This window comes from Talpa europaea, assembly GCF_964194135.1.
Source record: "Talpa europaea genome assembly, chromosome: 14".
NCBI classification, from domain to species: Eukaryota; Metazoa; Chordata; class Mammalia; order Eulipotyphla; family Talpidae; genus Talpa; species Talpa europaea.
This window is the reverse complement of record NC_140082.1, coordinates 3,448,944-3,468,003: the sequence shown is the minus strand read 5'-3', so window position 1 is coordinate 3,468,003 and position 19,060 is coordinate 3,448,944. Positions and strand designations below refer to the sequence as shown.

Genomic DNA, 19,060 nt, shown 5'->3' with positions numbered 1-19,060 from the left:
CAGACGATGGGCAGACAGACGCCTTCCACTGTCCCCGCAGCCCCTGGGATGACTCACGTTGCTGGGACCAGGGAGACAGGAAACCCCCAGCCTGTGCCTCCTCTGGGACAGGGAGAGTCCCTTCTTTGGGGGTGAGCAAAGCACAGAGGCGGTTAGCTCTCCCCCAACATCCCCCAGGCCTTTAGGAAGGGGCATTCATTCCTGGTATGGAAGCGTCTAGAACGTCTCCGTGACCTTGCCCACCATTACTCCCAATTAGAAAAATGTTTTTGAAATCTAGGAGCACACTGGGGCCCATCAAACCAAGCAGTTAAAAACTCGGTAAGGTCTTGGTTTAAAAAGGTACCTTTGCTTAAAAGCCTCGGAGACCGGAGGGACCCCGTGCCCCGGCTGCCCTGACTGGAGGGGGTAGCCCAGGGTGGGGACCGGGGAGCAGGGCAGGAACCAGGGCAAGATGCAGGAAGCAGTGACGTGGGGGACATGGCAGGTTGCCCTCCAGCGCCCTGGCCTGGGCCGGAGGGCAGCGGGGGTGGGGAGGGCGGTCCCCAGGGACACCTCTGTCCGGTGGGGGCTCCGCCCCGGGGGAGCAGGGTCAGGGTCAGGCCCTGTGACCGTCGTTGCTGGAGGGCTCCTTGTGGCAGGCTGTGTAGTCCGAGGTGGGCTCGAGCCCCAGCATCTGCCGCTGCACCAGCTTGGCGTAGAGGCCGCCCTGGGCGAGCAGTTGCTGGTGGGTGCCCTGCTGCACCACGCGGCCCTTGTCCAGCACCACGATGAGGTGCGCCCGCTCCACCGTGCTCAGGCGGTGCGCGATGATGAGCACCGTGTGCCGCTGCAGGTTGCCGTGGATGGCCTGCTGGATCTGGGGAGAGAGGGGCCGGTCACGACGCCTGGGCCGCCGGCAGCCCGCCTGGCGATGCTTAACCTGGCGAGACTCAGAGCCGCGCTTGCAAGGCCAGACCTTGGCAGGCACGGGACCTGCTCGTGGGTTGTGCTGGGGCACTAGGGAAGTGCGCTCAAGGGGGCAGGTGGGCCCTGACCTGGTGGTCTTCTGGACTTCCTGCTCGCCCCTCTGGCCCCCGCCTGGAGGAGGGGGCTCATCAGCAAAGCCAGGCGTCGCTCTCAAGTCCTCATCTTTCCCTTTTGATTCGAATCCAATCCATCAGCAACTCCTGTGGGTCCTGTCTCCCCACTTTGCTCTCTCTGTTCCTGTCTTTCCCCTCGATGACGACCACCATTACTTCTCACCCAACGGCCAGCAGCTCTCCTGCCGCTTCCCTGACCCCCCCATCTGTTTTTAAAATGGTGCATCAGTCCTTGCTAAGCCCTCTGTACCTCCAGGCACCTCATCCTACCTGGGGTCAAATGCAAACCCCGGGGGCATTTTAGGGCTGAGGAGTGATCCTATCTGCAGCTGCAGGCACAGGAGGCTCAACTTCTGCCAAAGTCCACAGAGTACACAACAGGGAGAGTGGACAGTCGCTGACCCCTCACGTGAAACAGGGGCTGGTCCATCAGCTATGACGCGTGCTACTCAAGGTGCTGATGGTGGGGGCTGGGGGAAGCGCGTGGAGGGGACGCTGTGCTTGCTGCTCAATTTTCTTTAAACCTAAAGTTGCTCTAAAAAAAATAAAACCTATGAAGAAAAACAATCCTAGGGCCTGAGGAGTCTGTCTTCCTCCGGCTGCATCAACTTCCACCCGCCAGCCACTCTGGCCTTGGACTTGGCTGCAGACTTGCTCAGAACCTCTGTACCCACTGCACCCTCTTCCTCGGACACCCTCACCCCAGAACGTCCCGCAGCTGGCGCGTCCTTGTGGGCCTCAGCTCACATAGCAGCTGAAGGCCCTGTTTCAGTGGCGAGCGCTGCAGTAGTCGGGCAGCTGTGACTGTCCCAACCCTGCACTCGGGGTTTCCAGAAGCATCAGGCCTCGTCCTGAGAATGACCGGGCACCCTAACATGCATAGCACTGTCAGGAGAATGGGCCGTGCCCCCACACCTGACAGGGGCCCGGACTCCCTCTCTCGGAGCTGTCGCTGAGAAGGACTGACCTCCATAGCCCTCGCCTTGTGAGATCTGCACGTGGCTTGCCCACAGCTCAGGGGGGTCTTTCTCAAGGACTGGAAAGCCGTTCCCTAGAAACATGACCGCCAGGAAGCACAAGGCCTCTGCCCTGTCTCTCTGGGGGGGCTAGACACCCCACTTCAGTTCTTGCCAGCAGACACAGCTGGACTAGCTGCACTCATATCCGCCAACCCAGCAGAAGATCACCTCCTTGGGCCCCTGGTTCTGCCTGGAAAATGCTGGGTACCTCTACACAAACCCCAAACCAGCACACAGGGCGGCCTTCCCCGTAAGTAGTGATGGAGCAGAATCTGTTTTCCCAGCTTTATCCAATGCCTAGCTGTGTTTCCCTGACAATGGTGGCCCCCGTCTCGGTCTCTCTGTACCCGCGTCTGAAGCAGGCCACAGGCAGAACTCACACTGGTCTCCTTGTTGAGGAGCTGTCTTCCCCTCTGGAAAGGAACCGCTGGGAGGAGGGGTCTTGGCTGTCTGCCAGCCCTCACTGCATCCCTCCCCTCGCCTGGGAAGCAGCCTGGAGCCCAGGAGAGCTCAGTACATTCCTGGGTGACAAAAGGCTGGATCCAGGGAGACAGAGCAGCACTCAGCCACACACATGCAGGGCCCATTTCACAGTGAAAAGCAGACTCAGAAGGGAACAGATTTGCTCAAGCCTTGATCTGCGGAGCGGAGCTTCTGACCCAGGCCTCCCACCCCACAGCATTCCAGCTCTGCCGAGAGGCCAGGACCTCTGTGTCCAGGAGGCTGCTGCCCGGGAAACCCCCTGGGCTCCAGCCCTCCCCAGCTCCAGCCTGCTGGGTGGAGGGGGGTGCTGGCCACCTGCAGCTTCACCCCAGCCCTGCCACTCACCAGGTATTCACTCTCTGCATCCAGCGCGCTGGTGGCTTCATCCAGGATGAGGACAGGTGGGTTCCGCACCAGAGCCCGCGCCATGGCCACCCGCTGCTTCTGGCCGCCCGACAGCTGAGCGCCCTTCTCCCCCGTCTCTGCAAGGTGGATGTGCAGGGGACGTGATGGAGGGGAGGCCGGGGCAATCCCAGAGAAGGGCCTGACACCCCCTTCTTCTGCCTTGCCCCCCAGTGTTTGAGAGCTGTGCTCCAGAGGAACAGCTGTGGTTAGAGGGCCCAGGCTGGCTGGGGCTAAGAGTGGAAAACTCCAGAAAGGAAGTTCTCCCGCCCTGTGCACATGGGGCATGCAAATCACAACTACAGGTACTTGGTGCCAAGATGCCAATCTCCACCCATTAGTTTGGCAAAGATCCAGCCTGGCGTGGTGAGGGTTGCCCTCTCCCCTCTCCCCGGGACAGTGCAGGGGTACAATCCCTCAACTTGCACGTGCACACGCTGTGCTGGCAAGCCCACTGTTCTGAATCTCCTACAGATCCACCCTTCAGCCCAGTGACACCGGCACTTGCTGTGTGACTCTCAGTGCCGCTATTGCAAAAAAAAAAACAACAAAGACCAACTGAAATGTCCATCAATCAGAAACTGAGTAAAGAAGTTCCTTCAGGGCCTCCCTGGTGGCACAAAGGGATAAGACACAACCTATGAAGCAATCCGCAGCCTCTGCAGCACAAGTTCAATCCCCGGCCAGCCAGGGAGCAACCCACGTGGCGCAGCAGACCTCTCCTGTCTCGCCCGCTGCTCCCTCAGCAGTGTACTTCAGTCAATCTGCCTGTTCTGTTGCCCACTCTGTCTAGTGAATCCTCTCACCCCCTCACAGCTCTGGCCTGTACCCCAGCTCTTGTATGCATAAATAAATAAATCTTTAAAAAAAAAAGTTCTTTCAGAGTCACTAAGATACTGTGTTAAATTTTTTTAAAAGTTGGATGCAGATTGTAAGTTGCTGTTTCTCATTGTAAAAAGGCAGAGGGAATAAAAATATACATTCCTATTTGCATAAGGAAACTCCAAAAGGACATGGGAGAAACTAAAGAATGAAGCTTTGTTGAGGGCAGGAGGAAACAGGTTGGACACCTCTGGCCTGTACCCCAGTTCTTGTATGCATAAATAAATCTTAAAAAATAAAAAAAAAAAAAAGTAATGCTTTGGAACTCAGCAGAGGTGGTGGTTGTGCCAGGTACTAAGTGCTACTAAGTACTAACTGATTATGTTTATGTTACAAGATTTTCACCTGAAATAATAAAAAAAGGCTAACAGAAGGCAATGTGTCACTCAGAGGGTCACATCCCTGAGGGTGTATATTCAGGCTCGGTGGAGGTGATGCTCCCGGTAATGCGTACCTGTATTGTAGCCGTCCTGGAGCTCCATGATGAAGCCATGGGCGTTGGCCTTCTGTGCAGCCTCCACCACCATCTCAAAGGGCACAGTAGGCAGGCCGTAGGAAATGTTGTCTGTAATGGAGCGGGCAAACAGCACCGGCTCCTGGCTCACCAGGGAGATCTGAGAGGAGGGAGAGCGGGGCATGGGAAGCTAGCTGCCACCAGCAGCCCTGCCAGCCCCAGGTTTGGCTGACGCCAGGGGTCTCAGGTCTGAAATCTGACCTGGGCCTGCGCCCAGCTGCTGCATTCAGTGGCCTCTTTACTGAAGGTGGAGTCTACTTTCCCCACACGCCCTCAGCTTCCCCGAAACCAGCAAAGGGGGGTGCCTAACCTCATTGTGTGGGCTAACTTCCCTGACCTCTGGGACAGCGCGCTTTATCACTATCATTTATGGCCAGGCTTAGAAATCTGGTCTAGAAAAATCATAGCATGGAGGATATCAATGCAACCGCAAACAGAAGGAAAGAAAGGAATGAGAGAGGGCGGGAGGAAGAAAGACACCTGCTCCGTAGTCCATAAACTGGGGGTTGGTGAATCACGCTACATCCAGAAAAATCAAATTGCAACATGCACACACATACAAACAGAGGGAGAAGTGGGGAAAGGGATCTACTAAACCCCTAACACTGGTCACCCCCCTGGGGTGGAATTCAAAAGGAGAGGTGCAGGGGAACTCCGTGTCTCACACAGTATTCTGAGTTGTGGGAAATGGGTTTCACGGCTGTGTTTTACTGTCCATGGTTTTGAAAATTCATCTTTGAGGTGACATTGGTTGATAACATCATATAGAAATTAAAAAATTTTTTTTTTTAATTTTCTAGAGGCATGTCTTATTTATTTATTTATTATTTGTTTGTTTGTTTGGTTTATACATGCACTGGGTACAGTCAGAAGCGTGGGAGGGTGAGAGAATTCACCAGAGCCAGAGCGGGGAGCAGAGCAGGCAGAAGGACCGAAGTACACTGCTGAGGGGAGCAGCGGGCGGCAGGAGAGGTCTGCACGCCATGTGGGACCCTCCTCCGGTGGCCGGGGAGCAGCCGGGGATCGAACCGGCTGTAGAGGCTGCGGGCAGCTTCGCAACCCAGCGCTCAACCGCTGCACCACCGGGGAGGCCCTAGAAATTAAAATTTTAAATTTAAAAAGGGGGTACATTGGGCCTCCCTGGTGGCGCAAGGGGTTCAGTCTCAGCACTATGAAGCAATCCACAGCCACTGCAGCACGAGTTCGATCCCAGGCCAGGGAACTGACCCACAGGGCGCAGCAGACCTCTCCTGTCTCCCCGCTGCTCCCCACAGCAGTGTATTTCAGTGGATCTGCCTGTTCTGCTCCCCACTCTGTCTCTGGTGAATCCTCTCACCCCCGGCCCCGTACCTCTGGCCTGTACCCCAGTTCTTGTATGCATAAATAAATAAATCTTTAAAAAAAATAAAAAGGGGGTATTGATAAGAGGAAATCCATATGGCCCATAGGTGCATGAGGAGGGATGTGATCTCCTGGTCAACAGGGAACTGCAGAAGCCCGTGATGATCGCCCTCGGCATACTCACCCATTGGCAAAAAATTTAGGACTGACAATATTGACTATCGGAATATTTAGCCTGGTATTCCCATTCCTGGGCTCACCTCTCAGCCTCTACCCCTGGTTATACCCACACAGGGGAAGATTTCACCCTCCGTGGCCTCCACCACCATCTAGATCTTGGCAGGCAGTTCAGGAGTCTCTGTACCAACCCGCAGACAAAACTGCCCAGCACAGCATGGGCAATAGTCGGTAGCCCTCAAGCGTCCACACGGCAGGGATGCCTAACGAGGCTGACCTGCTTGCGCAAGGTCCCAAAAACCAGCCAACTGCAGCCACAGCGCCCACCTGGCTGACTCACAAGTAACGCTCAGTGAAGGAGCAGGACACACACGCGTACACCCTGTGTGCGTCCACACAGGGGAAGCTCAAAGCCAGCTGGGAGCAGCTGTGCGGGCCAGGGAGGCACAGAGAGATGGTAAGACTAGAGAGAAGCCAGGAGACGACAGGGATAAAAGCCAGGTGAGATGCTGCATCTGGGGTGGGGGTGAGGGGACATGTGACAGGGGAGCGTCTGGAGGGCGGGAATGTTCTGTTTCCCAACCTGGCCGGTGTTACACCAGCCGTGAATTTTTTTTTTTTTTCAGCCATGAATCTTTAAACCCTACATTTCCCTTTAGCCCTCTTCTCTGCATCTGTGTTACAGCTTGTGAGAAAGTTAGACCCAGAAGGGGAGGGGCAAGGCCGGCTCACATACCACGCGGTGCAAGTACTTGTGGTCATAGGCGCTAATGGGCTTCCCGTCCAGCAGCACGCGGCCCCCCTCCAGGGGGTAGAAGTTCTCCAGGATGTTGACGCAAGAGCTCTTGCCACTGCCTGAGGGCCCCACGAGTGCAGTCACCTTTCCTGGGGACAGGCTGAAGGAGACATTCTGCAAGGGACAGGAAGACATGTGTGGGGCCGCTGGCTCAGCTCTGGTCTCAGAACAGGTGGGCACTTTCCCCAGCTTATGCCTTGCTCCTCTGCCATGGTGGGGTGTTGCAGGGTCCCTGGAATGCTCTCCTTTCCAGGATTTGGCACATCTTTGTATCCACTTCCTCTGCCTGGAATGCCCTTTTTGCAAGAACCACCTGGTTGGCTCCTGCTCCTTGTTGAGGTCTCTGTTCAAATGTCACCTCCTCCAAGAAGCCCTCCTAACTGTTAACACCATCCTGATAGACTACCCTGATTTACAGACAACCTTCTACTTGTTATCTGGAATCCTTCTGTTAATGATGTGGCTTTCCCCGCCAGAACCCAAACTCCACCAGGGCAGGGACTCTGCCTTACATTTTCTGGCTGCACTGCCCAGGGCTGGCCTATAAAAGAGGCACAAGATGGGGCGAGGAAGAAGATGAGTCCAGCCCCCTCTTACCTGCAGGACTTGGGTGTGGGGCCGAGTGCGGTAGGTGAAGGTCACATTCTCAAAGTCCACCCGGCCCTCCAGGTTGTCGGGAGCCAAGTTCCCATCATGCACCATGGTTGGCTGCCGGTCAATGAACTCGAACACCTTCTCGGCAGCCCCCACTCCTTGCATCAGGCCGCTGTAGACAGAGCCCACGGACTGCAGGGGGGAGAGACAGCCTCCTGTCCTATAGGCATCTCACTGCTGGGGTCCCCTGTGTCGCTAGAGAGATGAGGGGATACGGAGAGCAAGGACACAGTGGGGTTTCTGGGGGTTTAGGGGGTGGGTCCACCTGCTGGCTCAGCAGATAACGACAATCATGAAAAATGAGGAGAGCAATAACCACCACCCACGCCGTTTCTCAGATGACCTCCAGCCATCCCAGCTGATCCCAGCACCGTCAGCACCTCCAGAGGTTCTCACAGAACCAGCCAGAGCGTGGCAGAATAAAAATGGAACCTTCCTCTTTCAGCTGCCACAGAACTCAAAACTTCAACTTTAAAAATGGGCCTTAACTTATGCCCTGCATGACTACATCCCCCCCGGCGAAGCACACGCAGCCTGAGTGCAGTGGTGACCCCCATCTCCCATCTCACGCGGCGCGTTACGAGGCCGCTTCCTTCACGAGCTCCTCTGGCGGGGAAGAAGCAGAGGCACAGGGCGTTTAGCGTCCCCTGGGTCACACTGCTGGGGAGTGGCAGAGCCAGGACTTAAGCGAAGGGGACCATCCTGGGTGGTCAGCAGGGGAAGAGCAGCACTTCGGCCGTGGCTTGTGAGGAGCGCCCGGCGCTCGGGAAGCCCGTGCCAGCCCGTGCTGTGTGGTCACATCCAGACACCGTGACTAGCGTCAGGTCACCAGGGTCGGGGAGAAGTTGTCCTTCCTGCCCCTCCCCGGAGGGAGCCACAGTTACCTGCTGTACCTTTCCAGCCCCTTCGCGGTGCGGTCACAAACCCGGGCACGCGTGTGATTAAATGATTTTGATGCGAGAGCGCGCAGGAAGGGGCCGCGGCAGCGCCGCTGCCCAGGGCCATGGTGTCACGGCTCTCCGAGGCCAGGCGCACAGACCTGCCTCAGTCTGGAGGGGCCCCCTGGCAGCTCGCGTGCAGACGACTGTGGGCTACAGGCGCCCCTTCTCCAGAGGACCCTGGGCCACGGGCAGACCTCACGCATCCCGGGACACACGGCTCGGCTCTGCGTGAGGGTGTCCCCAGAGGCCGGGTCCCAGGGGAGGGCGCTGAGCTCAGGACGGGTGACCCCTCCCCCCACCCGAGCTTTCTCACCCGAGTGCTCCACAGAAGCGAGAGTCTAGTCAGGCTCTGGCGCCCCACTAGCTGGGCGGGCGAGGGGCTTCACCTCTCTGAGCCCCAGTTGATTCCCCTGAACAGCACTGAGCCCTCCCTACACTCTTGGGAGCGTTTTCTGAAATCATCAATACCACACCCCAGACCCCCTGTACCCACATCAGCTTCTTCCCCACCCCCATCCCCCAGCACCCGCCCCCAAGCCAGCCCCTCACCTCCATGCAGTCTCCCAGGACAAACTCATAGATGATGAAGGAGATGAGGTTGCCGCTGGTCATCTGCCCTGAGATGACGAGGTGGCCCCCATAGTAGAGGATGCTGACCTGGACCACCAGCAGTGTGAGCTGGGGGCAGAAGGAAAGGAGGGTTGGGGCCGCCGGGCACCATTCCCAACCCCCCAGGCTGCAGGGGGAGGGGGAGCTGTGGGCTACGCACATCCAGCCATGACGGGCACTCCAGCTGGTGTGGGGATGTCGTCCCCTGGTGGGTGGCCGTTGTCGCTCACACACCCCTCCCGGCCTTGGCGCCTTTCCCTACCCAGGCCCCCGCTGCAGCGGGCCAGGGGCTGGCACCAGAACAAGGCTCTCTTTGTAAGGCCCTGGCATGCACACGCGAGGCCCAAGCACCTCAGCTGGGACAAGGCCGACGGGAGCTCCTTATCCTCCTCACTGGGACAAGCATGGCTCAGAGAGGTTGCATGCCCTGGCTGAGGTCACACAGCGAGCCGGGCCTCGAGGACAATGAGGTCTGTGTTCCCGAGCCGGACCAGGTCCCATGATGGAGGGCTGTGTCCAGGGCACTCCTGCTTCCCTCCCCGCTCCGGGGCGTGGGGCAACACCCAGGACCAGACTGGAAGCCGAGCCATTCAGCGCCCCTCTTTGCCAGTCCTGACGACCAAGCCTCCTGATGGACCCGGGTCAGGCACAGGGAATGCAGACCACCGCGCCTCTGAGAGCTGGGGGCAGACTGCCAAGAGGCTCAGCGAGCTTAGCCCGATTTCCGGATCGTCTCCTTCCTGGCTGTGTACTTTTGAGGGGTGGCCTGCCCTGGGAGACCCAGACAACACATCCCCACATCAGCTCCCTCTTGCTCCTAACCGCCAAGTCCTCCTCATGCTGACCCCAGCTATCCCCGGTGCAGAGGTGATGGGACCCAAGGGCTCCCCGCTCTCCAGGGAAGGGCTGAGACTCACCCCGGAAGAGAGCAGACACTCTAGCGGGGTGCGTGTGGCTGGGGCTCAGGACCTGCAGACAGCGGCCTGGGCTGGGTCACTCCGGCCTGGGGGGACTCCTCTCCTACCCCCGCCCGCCCCGGGGAAGGCACAGTGTCCTGGAGGCCTCCCCGGGGAGACTGCCCTCTCCCAGAAAGACTCCGCGGACAGCAGAAAGCACGTCAGCCTGACACCAACACAGGGGCTCACGTCCTGGTCAAGTGCCTGGCCCTCCACCCCCCCGTGAGACCCGCTCGGGCTGGGGTGCGTACCCCACTGCCCCAGACGTAGTAGGTGTAGGCCGCCGCCTCCTTTCTGTTCAGCTTGTACACTTGCTGCAGCTTCCGCGAGTACACCTCCGCCTCCTCCTCCTCGTTGGCGAAGCTCCGGACAGTCTTCATGGCGCTGATGGTCTCCTCGGCCGTGTTGCTGGCCCTGGCCAGGGCGTTCTGCACCTCTTTGGAGAGCCTCTATGGGCAGGAGGGGAGACAGAGAGGAGACCCCAGAACAGCTAGTCTCACCAGCTACCGGAGTCCCCTGGTCTTTGGGTCCCTCTACCTTTGGTTGGCTCTGGCTCTATCTGGAGAGTTCCGGGGACACTAGGACAAAGCCGAGCTCTCCATGCCCATCCTAGCTTGATGTGACACTCAGAGAACAGGCGCTGGCAGGGACCTGGGGTCAGCTCCCTCGGCTGATCATTAAGTGAGCTCTGGCACCTGAGGGTTATCCGCGCCCATGGCCTGTGGCAGTCCGCCCAGAAAAGGACCCCATGGACACGGGGGAGGGACGTCCGGACCGTTGTTCAGGTGTTCACCGTACGAGCCACCAGCTGTTGGAGGGCCCCACTTCATCGTTAACACACATGAAACGATGTGAGAGCATGACGGTCTGCACAGAGGTTCCAGAACTCCCAGCCAAGTTTGGATGGTGGCAGAGGCTAAGAAATCTGCCCACATCATGCATATAACTGGATACGTGGCGAGAAGTGGTCTCCAATCTATGAGCAACAGGCTGCTGCCCGGCAGAGTTCTGGAATCAGTCTCCAGCAGCACTGGCCAGGCTGTGCAATAGTCACCACACTCAGATTCTCAAGCCAGCCAGGAAGGCTGTCCCGGAGGCCAGCCCGGGATGTCCCATGACCTGCGAGTCATGCCCAGGCCGCTGGAGGCAGGCGGTGCGCCCCAGCCTCCGGGGAGGGCCTGCCGCGCCTGACTCATGTCTGGCTGTGGGCAGGGTGTGTAGCTTGTGGGTGAACCAGAGGCTCTAGTCAACACACTTGGGCACCGGTTAGAAAACCTGCACAGAGCCTCCTTCAGTGCCTCTTCCTGAGCTCGGGCAGGCCCCAAGGTGTGTCCAGAGGTGGGGCCGCTGTGGGAGGCAGCTCTAGGGCTTCCCTGGCCCTGGCCCAAGGGCTGGCAGGAAGGCAGGAAGAGCAGGGCGGGGCACGGCTGAAGGGAAAAGTTTGACTGCAACTTCCGTGTTTATTTTTCTACCCGTGAGGAAAACAGGGAGGTCTGAGGGCCAGAATTGCCTGGGAGGGGACCCCCTGGGTGGTGGGCACTGGGCTCATGTGGGGCGGGTTTGGGGCCAGGACACCTGAGGCCATCACAAGTACCCCCGGCCCCCCTAGGCTGGGATCCCTGGGGATCGCTCCAGCCAAACTTGGTGTCTTAGGGCTGGGGTCCCCAAAAGCACGCAAAGCAGGAAGGGAGCCAAGGGCCTCGCCCACCGGCTGGCCTCCCACACAGAGGCAGGGCCAAGGGTGGCCACAGCCTAGCGCCTCACTCTCAGAGCCTGAGCGGTACATGGGCACACTGCAGGGAGCAAGAACTGCACACGGAAAACAGTCTTTGCCAAGGCCCCCGCCCCCCACTGCCCGCCCCATCTTGGCACACCAGACCTGCCCCCGCCCTCACTCCTCACTCCAGCCTCCTGGCCTCTGTGGGGCTCCCGCCTCAGGGCCTTCGCACTGACGGTGCCCTGTACTTGGAACATGCTTCTCTGAGGCGTCCACCTTCAGATCTCCAGTCAAGCACCGCCTCCTCAGGAACTTCCTTAAAATTTTGCAATTTAAAGCTGCAATGAGCCCCGACACGCCCCATCTGCCCTTTCTCCCTGGCGCCCACCGTCTTCGACTGTGAGATGTGTTCTTGCTCCTCTTGCTTTCTCACCCTCTAGAGTGTCAGCCCCTGAGGCAGAGGCCTTGTCAGGTTTACCGAGTCGGGGGCTGGCACACAGCAGATGCTCACCACAGCGGTGAATGACTGCAAACCCAGCCTCAGGACGCTCCATCCTAGCGCCCAGTGACCCTGCGCCCCTCGAAGGGGCCCCTCAGGGCGGCCAGCGCTCCAGAGCCCCGCAGGGCCGGGCCTACCTTGTAGTACTTGCCGTAGATGTCGGACACCATCATGATGATGGGGAAGCCCATGAAGGTGACCAGGGAGAGCTGCCACGAGAGGCTGAACATGAAGACCACCACGCCTGTGACCTTGACGGTGTTCCGCAGGAAGATGTTGATGTTCTGGGACACCAGGTCGCTGACCATGGTGGTGTCCGAGGTGAGGCGGGAGATGAGGTCCCCTGGAACATAGGCAGCTCAGCTCCCGCTGCGGCAACGGGGTGCTGCGGGGGGTGGGGCATGGGGGACATTGTGGGGCTTCCGACCCCACCTTCTGGGCAGGAAGAAGAGGCCTGCTCTGAGCCCCCGACTCCCACCCCCGGATCACCCGCACCTCGCCGAGCTTCACGCACCCCAGCTCAGCACCACATGGCTTGTCCATGACAGAGCCAGCACCAAAGCCACATCTACGCCCCGTCACGGACACGGCGACTAAGTCCCTTCCCTCACAGAGAAAGGTCTGGGCTGGGGAGTGGGGGTGGTAAAGAAAAGGGCTTCGCCCTCTTACCAACTGCAGAGGGGAAAACTGAGGCTCAGGGGGATCAAGTGAGCCACCCCAGGGCTGGAGCCAGGCCGGTCTGCCTGGAGCCTGGGACCTTGGCCCCATGTGGCTGCCTTCTCTGCTCTGCCCTGCACCCCACCCCGTTCACGCCCTCAGAGGCTCGGGTCCCAGGCCACAGTCTTGGGCCATCCTGACCCTTGTAGTGCCCAGAGAACAGTGGGAGGCCAGGCCTCGGCTGCCTCGGGACCTCGGGTGGCCTGGCCAGGCTCCGATCGTGGCCACAGCTCCCACCGAAACCTCAGTGAGCAGGCCAGCTCCCCAGGCTTGGGCAGAGCCCAAAGCCCAAGCAAGCTTCAGGGGCGTTTCCACCCTGAGCTGGACACTGGAAAAGCAGCGGGCTGAGATGACAAAAGCAGCCCGTGCTGATCCTCTCCGCAGGCGGCCCGCCCACTGGCCCGGCCCCAGACACCCCGGCCCAGGGGGACCAACCTGTGCGATTCTCGTCAAAGAAGCTCGTCTCCTGAGACACCAGTGAGCGGAAGAGGCGGTTTCGAAGGCGAATGTTCAGTCTGGCAAATATGAGGGTAAAAATGCCGCCCCGAATACCTGCGGCAAACGAGCTGATTGCAGATAAGAGATGTTATACGTGGCACGACGTCCTTCCACAGCCAGCACCTTAGCCCGCCACGCCCCTGGCCTGCAGCCCCCCGGGGAGCTGTTAGGTCTCCCTCGTTCCCTAGCTGGAGACCCCGGGGTGAGGGCAAAGAGGGGCTGTGTTAGTGGGGGTGAGGGACCCCACTTGCTGCACTTTATCCCATGTAGAAAAGCAGACAAGCCTGGTTCTTGTCTCCCACTTGGCAAACAGCCAGGGAGGGAGAAAGGGGAACCAGGAGGACTGAGCCACTTTCAGGGACTCGAGGGTGTGGCTTCAGGACAGGCCCCGCCAGATGGACACGGGTTCTAAGCCTGTCTGCCTGCGCGCCATTCGCCGTGGCAGCAGGGACAGGTCCACCAGGGGCCTTTCTTAGAATTTTCCTCTTGGGAGCGGGCCCCTGACCTCCGACCTCCCAGCTGCAGGCCTGGGCGGGGCTGGGGCGGGGCAGGGGGCAGGGCTGGCTACCTGCCGATGGCCAGCAGACACATGACGATGACGGCCGTGCTGAACTGCTCCATGCTCTTCTGGATGACGATGCCGTCGATGGCCCGGCCGGTGTAGTATGGCAGGAAGGTCTCCCCTGCCAGGAGACGGCTGGGTCAGGGTCTGCAGCTGAGGGGCGTGTTCCCTTCCTCCCCAGCCTCCGGAAGCCCACACTGTACCCACTTTGCTCCCCCACTGACAGGGTTCTCTCACTTGTCAAACTCCAGCTTCTCCTGAGGCAGGAGGCAGTGTGGGGGTGCCTGTAATGTTCAATGCCCTCCTCTTCCCAGAGGTCAGGGCACAGGAAGCCTTGGGCCTTCCTGTACAACCTTCATTCCTGTTGATAATGGCTGCTGACACGGGGCACAGAGCCGAGGACACGGCCCTTTGCCTGCAGACTCCTGGGGTGGCCCTGCTATTATCCCATCTTACAGATGAGGGACATGAGACTGAGAAGACAGATTATAACAGGTGGCCCCCAGAAAAAGGGGAAGTTCCAGGTTCCCTGTCCCACCCAAGGAAGGGTGGAGCTGAGCTGGGGGAGAAGAAGCTGGAGAGGAGACTGAGGAAGGGAGGAAGCAAGATGGAGCCAGAAGACCTGGAGGAGATGCGCGGAGCAGAGAGACACGTGAAGAAACTGCTTTTGGTCCTGGCTGGGTGACACCGACATGGGCGAGACACCGTGGAGAAGTTAGCTTTACCGTGCAGCTTTTACCTTCATTTTGATTTTGCTCTTTCCCTCCCAGACTTGTCTGGTTGTTTCTGATCCTTTTCAGTGGGTCCCCACTGGAGGGTGATTTAGACTTATGGCAGCTTTGGGGCCTTGTTCTGGGCCAATCCTGCTTGGGTGGACTTTCTACCCAAGGGGATAGGTAACTTTGGGTGCTTGATTTAGAAACTATATTCTTTATCTTTCCTGTTTTGTTTACTAATTGTATTAAAGTTCCTTTGCATTAAAGTCTCATGTGTTTTGTGTTGACGTGGTAGATGGCAGAACCTATTTAGAGCAGGCAGGTTTGGGGGCTCTGGGGTGCTCCTCTCCCTGCACCGTAACAAGGTGACATTTGCCCAGGACACACAGCCAACCAGTGGCTGACAGACAAACTCCAAAGTTCATGTAGTTCTCCTTGATGGAAGGTTCAGAGTCCAAATTCTTGAACCTTAGAAGATACTGATATTCTGTTTCCAAACAGTGCTGGGAGTTGCCCCGCCCCTCTTGGTGGGGCACTTTACAGTTTGCCAGATTATTTCCCTCTCTTCACTACAGTCTCTCTACTACAATCCCAGGTAGGGGCGGGGAGAGGGGATGTCACCCCCATTTCACAGAGATGGTAGGGGAGACTCAGAGAGGCTGCGTAATTTGTCTGAGGTGACACAGCAGGTGAGAGGGAGGGCCAGGACTCAAACCCTGCCCCGTCTTGTCCAATAATCTGGGATGCCGACTCTCATTTTATGGAAATGAACATGAAATGGAATTTGGCAGACCAGGCCATGTCCCTGGTTTTCACTGTAGCTCTTTCCACCACCTGGCTCAGTGTTCAGCATATAGTGGGCGCTCAGTAAGTCAGTAACTGAAACCAGCCAGGTCAGCCCTTCACGGGTGGTTCAGCCGGGTAGGGTTCTGGCGCCCTCTGCTGGCCTAGGCACCAGGAGCACCGGGGGTCAGTGCAGGGGACTTGGTCCCCAGCTTCCACTACCTTGGATCTGCAGCTAAGGCTTAGGACCCCCACCCTAGCTGAAGTTGTACCTCAGTTTACCCACAAGGATGATAAGGGCCTTGGTGAGCAACACCAGCATTTGATGGCAGCACACAGTAGCAGAGGTGTGCCGAGCCTGGCATGCCAGCACCGTCTCCACATTTGCAAACCCCATTGAAGCTGCACAAGAACCACGTGGGACACCAACAGCCAGCCAGTCCTGAGACGCCAGCATTTCCAGAATCTGACCACTTTTGCTTCTGCCCCCACCCAGGTCCAGGTCGCCAATCTTGCCTGGATGATCTGAGCAGTCAACTCCTGGCCCTCCTCGCTGGCCCCCTTCTCCCAGTGGCAGACTGCAGGGCCCAGGAAGCTAAAGTCAGACCTGGGCACCCTCCAGCTCAGAACAGTCCCTGGCTCCCATCCCACCCAGAGTTAAAGTCTGTACAGTAGCTGATGGCAGCCTGCGTGGCCTCATCTGACCTGCCTGCTTTTCTACTTCCCCCACCCCCCACTCATCCACTCCAGTCTCACTGGCCTCTTGGCAATTTCTTTACCAACCCGGCATCTTCCTGCCTCAGGGCCTTTGCACAGGCTGTTTCTTCTACCTAGAGTGCTATTATCCTGGATATCTGTTCCCTCATCTCTTTTGGGTCTCGAATGCCCCCCAACAATTCTCTAAGTGTGGCATTACTATTGTTCACATTTTACAGATGAGGAAACTTGAGGTTCAGAGACATTAAGCACTTTCCCAAATTCATATAGTTGGGCTACTATGAAATCCAGGTTTAAAAATCCCATTTAATAGAAGATATTGAACACTGAAACTAATCTTTCTCCCCAATGGCCATTTTCTTTCAGACTATGAGGATTCAGAAAAAGCTGAGTCCTACTGAATGCTTATTGATGGAAAACTATTATCAATAATCACAGAACCTAATTTTTATGGTGTTTACTGGTGCCAGACACTGCTTTATCTCATTTAATTTTCTTGGTGGCCCAATGGAGTCCCCATTTCAAGATGGAGAGCCGGCTCAGGTTCAGTAAAGTCACTGAATTCTCAGTGAAGTCGGGGGTCTGAAGCTTGAACCTGACACAATCCTGCAGGCTGGAACAAGCTGCTCAGCTGGATTATAGGCAGCCACATTTCCTGTGCACATACCAGCGACAGCAGGACAAGCAAGAGGGGGACACAGGGTGGTGGGGTGATATCTGCTCACACAGGCAATAAGATTGCTTGTTCATTCATCCATCTCTCCATTCATCCATTCATCCATTCGTTCATGAACCCATCCATCCATCCATTCATTCATTTACCCACCCACCCATCCACCTACCCACCCAGCCAGCCAGCCAGCCAGCCCACCTCTGTATCAAGATGAGTCTGACCCAGCTCCTGTCTCCAAAAGGCTCAGTCTGGCAGGGGAGGCAGGAGAGTTGACCTAAAGATTTAATGTCATCAAGGCTAGCATTGAGGGCACAAGTTGAGGGTCAGATCAGTAGAACCTGAGATGGCTTCTCTAAGGAGGGGACATCTGGGCCTTACGCAGAAGTAGGAGAAACAGCAATCCACACAGCCATCAATATTTACCAGGAGCTCCTTTCTGAGCACCAGGAGCTGCCTGAGGTGTCTTCCTCAGATGAACCCACCGACCCTCCGGAGCCCAGTGTGAAGGGAAAGGTCATTATGCCCATGTACAGCTGAGGAGACTGAGACTCAGAGAGGGGCTGGACCGAGGGGGCGGAGGGTGGGCAGGAGGAGGAAAGGGCCCCCAAAATCAGGGCGGCTTGGGGTCTGCCTGTCCTCGTGGAGAATTCTCTGGCTTGGTGGCCACTCCCGGACTCTGTCCCCATGACTTCAAGATGTAACATCTCACACTAGCCAATATTCCTGCAGCCTTACGTGATGAATCAAGTTCTGTGCCTGTGCTTCTGCTTCTATTCAGCACCACGAAATCACAACACTAATGCTTCCCTTTCAAAGAAGAGGGAAGGGAGACTCAGAAAGGTTCAGGAACCAGCTCACAGTCACACAGTCAGCTGAGGCGCCCAGGCTGGGATTTATGCTTTCAAGCTGCTGACTTGTGGACTGGTGCTTTCACACTGCTGGGATCAGCCACACGTACATTCTGTATCATAAACCAGGACAAGCGTGCACAGGCACACATAGCAAATGTAAAAACTCCATGAACGATACGTGACCTAACCAGACCACATACACTGGGGGTGTGTAGTCTATTCTGTTTCATGATAAAGAATGCTTTGACCTAGTGATCCCACCCCCAGGAATTGACCCACATTTGCAGGAATTGTATGTGACTGAGGTTACTTGTTGTAAAAGAAAAAGAATCAGAAGGGCCCATGAGTCCAGCAGGACACAGACTAGACAGTCTGTGGTGGAATACTATGCAGCCAAATAACACGATGTGTTGGTTAGGAAAACTGCAGATTAATTGTTAAGTGAAAAAAGTGAGGCACAAGATAGAACATTAGAGATAAGGGGAGCAATGTGTTCTTATCTGCTCTAGCTGGGTAAGGAAACACTGGAAGAATACACAAAAAAGTCAGTAAAGGTGATTCTGGGCCCACTTGGAAGTTTCTAGAACACTTTCCTGAAGTTAACCCTGAGGGATGAGGAAAGTCAGGGGCAGAATTAGGAGTGTAACTCCCAATATTTATGCATTTGTAGTCACTTGAGGTTTGGGCCATGTGAGTAAAATGTTAAAAACACAGGAGGAAAGAGGTGGATATACCCCTTCCTGGGTCCCGCTGGACCCCGAGGTCCTCACTCACCCAGAGCCGCCACGATGAGGAAGAAGGAGGCAGCCACGAGGAAGGCCCCGTCGGGCTTGGTGTAGGACAGCAGCTTCTGCAGTGTGGCCCCCGAGGCCTGCTCGGGTGGGTGCTGGCCCTCGGCAGGGAAAGCCTCAGCCTCGGCACCTGCGCCCCGCTCAAGGGCCTTGGCGCCCGGCCGCACGGTGGACAGCAGCCACCAGAGCAGGAAGGAGGCGGTGAGCGAGATGTAGGTCCACACGAAGAGGGCCCAGAACCACGGGTCCCGGACTGGCTTGCGCACCTCGGAGAAGAGCAGCAGCTTGACCATGGCGTAGATGCCCACGAAGAGGCACACGAGGGCAATGACTGTCCACGAGGCCCGCAGCCGCCGGGGCCCCAGGGCACTGTTCTTGGCCACGCCGATGGTGGCGCCCAGCAGCAGGCAGCTGCGGTACAGGCAGGCGGCCCAGAGGTCCAGCACCGAGTCAAAGACGTTGAAGTGGCGGATGTCCTCCAGCAGGCTGCGGTCCCGGTGGCTAAGGACGTAGATGGCTGTGGTCACACCGATGTCCACACTCATGAAGGCCAGCGTCACCACCACGGCCTTCCACAGCCGCATCCTGCAGGCTGGAGGTGGGCAGGTGCCGAGGGGCAGGCTCTAGCTCACGGGGGCAAGGCCATTGTCTGCCGGGCGAGGCCAGACCTGCAGGGGCAA

The 19,060-nt window shown here is 57.6% G+C and overlaps 1 protein-coding gene across 1 annotated transcript; it reads right to left on the bottom strand.

Moving 5' to 3' along the window:
• Positions 1–598: 598 nt before the first annotated feature.
• On the bottom strand, positions 599–18,964 carry ABCB9 (ATP binding cassette subfamily B member 9; the record flags this gene model as incomplete). The annotated part of the gene is made up of 11 exons (XM_084254128.1): positions 599–859; positions 2,930–3,066; positions 4,323–4,482; positions 6,637–6,810; positions 7,294–7,482; positions 8,841–8,969; positions 10,108–10,305; positions 12,210–12,415; positions 13,225–13,355; positions 13,856–13,970; positions 18,364–18,964. 11 exons carry the CDS (start codon positions 18,962–18,964, stop codon positions 599–601), a joined length of 2,301 nt encoding a protein of 766 aa, XP_084110254.1.
• Between the last annotated feature and the right edge of the window lie 96 nt (positions 18,965–19,060).